The sequence below is a fragment of the Pygoscelis adeliae genome, unplaced genomic scaffold, assembly GCF_000699105.1.
Source record: "Pygoscelis adeliae isolate BGI_AS28 unplaced genomic scaffold, ASM69910v1 Scaffold347, whole genome shotgun sequence".
NCBI lineage: Eukaryota > Metazoa > Chordata > Aves > Sphenisciformes > Spheniscidae > Pygoscelis > Pygoscelis adeliae.
This window is the reverse complement of record NW_008825158.1, coordinates 395,279-400,926: the sequence shown is the minus strand read 5'-3', so window position 1 is coordinate 400,926 and position 5,648 is coordinate 395,279. Positions and strand designations below refer to the sequence as shown.

General features: G+C 40.9%; 1 protein-coding gene across 1 annotated transcript in view; it reads left to right on the top strand.

Moving 5' to 3' along the window:
- The window catches only part of PIGL (phosphatidylinositol glycan anchor biosynthesis, class L), a 61,994-nt gene that overhangs the window by 2,589 nt on the left and 53,757 nt on the right, over positions 1 to 5,648 (top strand). The window contains exon 2 of the mRNA XM_009328659.1: positions 2,307 to 2,406. Within this exon, the coding sequence (XP_009326934.1) occupies positions 2,307 to 2,406 (100 nt within the window). The remainder of the gene's footprint in view (positions 1 to 2,306; positions 2,407 to 5,648) is intronic.

The window sequence follows — 5,648 nt, the reverse complement described above, 5'->3', positions numbered from 1 at the left end:
ACAAAGCTTGCTAGTGATGGCTCGAATTGCAACACTGCTCGAGAGAAATGCTAGATTTAGATGACTCACACCCACAACAATAAAAAGTTCTAGCGTAATTCAAGACAGCTGACTGCAGACTTGAATCATACATTAATACTCAGCTGTATTTTTTTCATTTTATTGCTTCAAAGTTAAAATTGGGTTGCAACTACTGCCCTGCACAGGGCAACATTCTGGAAGGGGCCATTGTGGCTCTGGCATGGACTTTGCATGGCTGATGCCAAGAAAAAATAAGGGAATGTCAGGGCAAGATGAGAAGAAAATAATTCAGTGAAGAAGGAGGCAGTGTTTTAAGATAATGGATCCCGTTTCCCTGCTAGTTGTTGGTCTCAGTTTGTTATAACTTTTCCCGAATGCCTTATCTAAATTAGGTTTTCTCTCTTCTTTTAGCTCTATAAGTTCTTTGCAATCTTGCCGTACTAGTTTCTGCCTGAATTTCCTCTGTGAATGATGCAGACTTCTGAGAAATCTTCGTCTCAAAACAGAGATTGTTATGATGGAATTCCTCATTTCTTCAAATCCTTTTAGTTCCATCACTGTATTCTACTGCAGTGTCCTAGTGTTATATGACAGTTACTGCTCATTAGAAGTGGCCCAGAATATACTATAAACTTTAATCACTTAAAGAATACCCCATGGGACAGGCTTTCCCTGTGTTATCTCAACAACTCTGTTCCAAGTACTTTGGACTTGCTGTTCAGCTTGGCTCTGTAAGCCTATGCTGTTAAGAGTAGAGGAGGGAGTTCACGGCAGCATGAAGGAGGAGTGACTCTTTGGCCCTTCCTAAGGAGATTAATTATTACTGATTTGTTGTGAATACTTGTTTTTAAAAAAAGTGGACTAAGATCCCACTAACCTTTCACAGAGACAACCTGGAAATTTGCCAGTGGTAACAACTTTCAGTCACCTCACTGCAAAGGCAGTTTCTCTTGTGTTTATGAAAAGATCTTGCTCAATTGTTTTGTAGTATATTGGTGACTTCCATTCAGAAAATGTGTGAGCAGTTAGTCCATGTATATGCATATTGAAGACTCCCTTTTTTCCCCACAAAGCATGGTCAGCTGTCGTGGTTTAACCCCAGTTGGCAACTGCGCCCCACCCAGCCGCTCACTCACTCCCCCCCAGTGGGATGGGGGAGAGAATCGGAAGGGTAAAAGTGAGAAAACTCGTGGGTTGAGATAAAGACAGTTTAACAGGTAAAGCAAAAGCCGCACACGCAAGCAAAGCAAAACAAGGAATTCATTCACTGCTTCCCATGGGCAGGCAGGTGTTCAGCCATCTCCAGGAAAGCAGGGCTCCATCACGCCTAACGGTGACTTGGGAAGACAAATGCCATCACTCCTAACGTCCCCCCCTTCCTTCTCCTTCCCCCAGCTTTATATGCTGAGCATGACACCATACGGTGTGGGATATCCCTTGCGTCAGTTGGGGTCAGCTGTCCCGGCTGTGTCCCCTCCCAACTTCTTGTGCCCCCCCAGCCTACTGGGGGTGGGGTGGGGTGAGGAGCAGAAAAGGCCTTGACTCTGTCAGCACTGCTCAGCAGTAACTAAAACATCCCTGTGTTATCAACACTGTTTCCAGCACAAATCCCAAACACAGCCCCATACCAGCTACTGTGAAGAGAATTAACTCTGCCCCAGCCAAAACCAGCACATCAGCCTATGGAATTCACCAAAAGAGATACTAAATCTTGCTAAAAATTTAGCAATGGTCAGAAGTGGATTAGGCATATACCAAAATAAAACAAAAAGCCCAAACAAAAAACTCAGAAGAGCTAGAAATTGTGATGTTTCAAGGAATAAGACATTTGATAATCAAACAGGTGGTTGGAAGCAGTTTCCCAAGCGGGTTATTCCAGAATTGTTGTTTGGAAGGTCTCCTGTGTCTTTGGCAGAAGCTTTCAACTTTGGCCACTCTTAGGATGAGGATACCGGGCTGTTTGGACCACTGATCTGATTAGACATGGCGATTTCTGATGTCCTTGCCAAATAAGCTCATGAACGGCTGCAAGCCACACTCAGTGCATAAATGTGAGGAATGTAGTCAAGGTGGGCAGAACTTTGCCTCAGCATTTTACCCTGAGCTAAGCTGGGTGTTGTTCAAAAGCTATGAAGTTTGTCCCCTGCAATGTGTCTGTGCCTCGGATGATGCCCTTTTATTTAATGTGTGATGCTCACGCTTAATGCTTTGAGAAAGAAAAGAGGAATTAATTCCAAGCTAACCCAAACTAAGCTAGACAGTGTTGCTGTGTTTGCTATTTTTAGGAAATTATTACAATCAAGGAGAGATTCGCAAGAAAGAACTGGAACAGAGTTGTTTTCTTCTGGGGATTCCTGCTTCCGATGTAACAGTCCTTGATCACAGGTAACCGGTTTTCTTTTATAGCATAATTTCATTGCAGTTTTTAAATAGGGGGTGAAGTTCACTTTATAGTTCAGTGAAAGCATACTGTGTCATTCTAAAAGGTCTTGAGGAATCTCAAAAATGACCATATTAGATACTTTTGTTAACTCTTAATATAACTAATTAAATAACTAAAGCAGAAGACAATTCAAGTGTATAATGGGGATCATAATCCCTAGGTTAAGCTCTGTTGATACAGCATTTAGAATACTGATAACCATACTTGTTGGGGTCTGGCACAGTCGGTTTGGGCAGCATGGTCACGTTTTGTTACACTTGCTGCAGTGTTACACAATTACAAATTCTCTGAATTGCCTGTGGCAGGTTTGTCTGTAGGCTAGTCTTTACAGGGTTAGTGTGGAATTCTATTATATTTATAATCTGGTTTAGTCCTGGCTAAAGACAAAAGTGAATTGCAGTATTAAAGACAGTCCACAATAACATGACAGTAAGATTCTTTCAAATTAAGCCATGAAAGATTTCTGTTTTTCTAAGGTGTGATGTTGTTTTCTTTAGTTGTGTGTAGATACAAAGGTAGGTGATAAAGCTGACACTTATTTGTTTTGGGATTAATTCAGGAACTCTCTTCTGGCAAGGTGATTTAACACTTTGAATCAGTGAAACTCAGAACTAACATTGTAAAGGCCTCTTAAATTGCCCAGTCGCTGTCTATCTGGGGTTGACAGGAGCTGAACTAGATCCTGATTGCTAGGAAACACCGTACAAGTGGTTGTTTCAATTGTAAACAACTGTCATACAATCCATAATGAATATTTTTGTTTATGAAGAAGTACCTTAATAGCAACATATTGATTTAAAGCCACACCAACTAGAAAAGTCAGAGTTGAAAAAGAATCTGGCTCCAGGCAGGCCCTTTTCCCATGAACATATTTTCCCTTAAGCTAAGGCAACAGAAACCACAGTCCAGAATATGAATATTCTTGAGTTCTTTGCTTTTTTTAGCTTTAGGTTTCTCTCCAAGTTTTCAGTTCACTTAGGAAAACAGCATAGGAGTTGTTTTTCCTTTGGAATGAAAAGAGATGTTTCCGTTCCCTTCTCAATAACTGGTTTTGGATAACTTCAAGTTTTGTAGTACAATCATATGACAATACCCAAAATATTTTGGGGAGGGAGAAGGAAAAAAACTGCTAAGCTTTGCTAAGCGTAAAGTCTGCTCAATGAACCATCTTTTGAAATTAACACAGAGCCCAGAAGCCTACTGGCCTTTCACCCTCTAACGCAATGTGAAGTTGGTTAGTATGTGATGCAAGTTTCCTGATACTGCTCAGTCATCCCCCAGCGTACACAGTCCAGAGGACTGCTTTTTGCAAGTAATACTTTGGTTTGCTCTGTAGGAAGGTGAGGGCCATTTCAGAGAAATAGCTTGGATCATGCCTCTCTCTTACTTTCGTTGCTAGTATTACACATATTTATCTAAGTAATGACTGATACATGATTTCCCCCAGTGAATGCAGTGCCTGAAAAGACAGATCCATCCCATTGCCCAGAGCTTCTGGGCATGGAATAGAATGTACAACGTTGTTCTAAGAAACAGGTTTAGATTTGAGGTCTTTATCTCTGAGGTTAGATTGCTATGAGATAACCATCAAATTGTCTAACTTTGTTGTGCATGCAGTGAGTGAACTGAAGTTCTTGCTGAATTTTGCTCAGAGCTTGTTTACACAATGAAGTTAAATGTGTTTACAGTGCATTATTTACTCTGCAATAACTCACCGTGTGGATGCTCTTTATGAAAAACATCTGTGGATCAGGTGTTAGCAACATGGTAGAGGATCAGGAATAATTTCTAGATGACACTGAATTTTTAGAGTAACTAATTTTTAGAGTACTATTTTCCAGTGGTTTCGACAAAGCACTGGGACTCAGGGTTCTTGAAACTTTGAGTAAGTTCCTGGATTCCTTAAGGTCAGTAGCTTTCCTATGCCTCTGTTATGACTTCTGTAATTTACAGATTATACAAAAATATTTGCCAGTATGGCATGATGTGAAACTTACTAAATTAATACGTTATCTACCACTAGATTTCCATGTAAATTCATGTCTACAGAATACAGTTCAGGAGGCTGTTCCTCTTTAGCATTTTGTCTTCCGTAGGCACTGTTTAAGATCAGAGCCCTTTGGCTTTTTTTGTTCCCTTCGTAACTCTTCAGAAGATAATTTTCCATCAATGTAAAGAACTAGCACGTTGTTTAAGGACTGCAGCTGCATGCTGCCCATCTAACATTTCTTATACAAACACTGGATGCTTTACATTATCCAAGCTGCAGACTTGTATTTTGGTATGGAAAGCCCAAAGGGTTGCTAGGTCTGGATTTGCTCCAGCCATTGTAGTGTGGAGCTGAGTCACGCTGCTTCCTCTTTCTTTGCATGATCTACAAGTGAGTGAGTAGAATTTTCAAGATGTAAAAGGGGAAATACATCTGAAAAGCAAGGTGATTGACTTGCTCTGTAATCTCACTTGGCCAGGCAGGTATAAAATCAACGTGACATTTTGAATAGTGTTTGAGCTTGTAAAGAGAAAGCTTTAGTCAGTCAGCCTGTGATGAAATCTGTGTTAAAGAACAATTCCTTATTAAGCAGTTCCTTGCCTTAAACAATGACTCTCTCAAGTATAGTCAGGATTCCTAGGGCAGGACTAGTTCAGTCTCTATCAGACAACTGCTTTGCACTGATTCTTCAGCGGGTGTTTGATGTTGTTACTGTGTTTGTTACCTCAGTTAAAGACAACTCAAATCTTCTGCACAAATATGGTCCCAAACTGTACCCACATTTCAGCCCTAGAGATTAGAGGTACACATGAATATCCCGCAGAAAAGTTCTTTGCTGTAGAGCGCATGTCCAGGAGTGGAAAGGGGCATGCGTTACCATGAAGCACCCAGTTACTTTAGGTGAGCAGATGGGCGTGCGGACAGCCTTTTCCAGACTATTTTAGATTAGAGCACTGAACTCTTCCTACTTGTGAAAAGTACAGGGCAGGCACCAGATTTGCAGAGGTGTCCCCTGAGCTGTCATGTAATTAATATAGCTCCAACACTACACCAACTGAACAGCTGCTTTTAAGAGAGAAAATTTTTACCGTCCGCTTTCGTTACCATTCTCACACTAGGCTTAATACTTGGAGCAGCCCAGCTCAGAACTAGGACTTGTATTGTTCAAAGTTAATTTCTGTACTGTTGCAATTA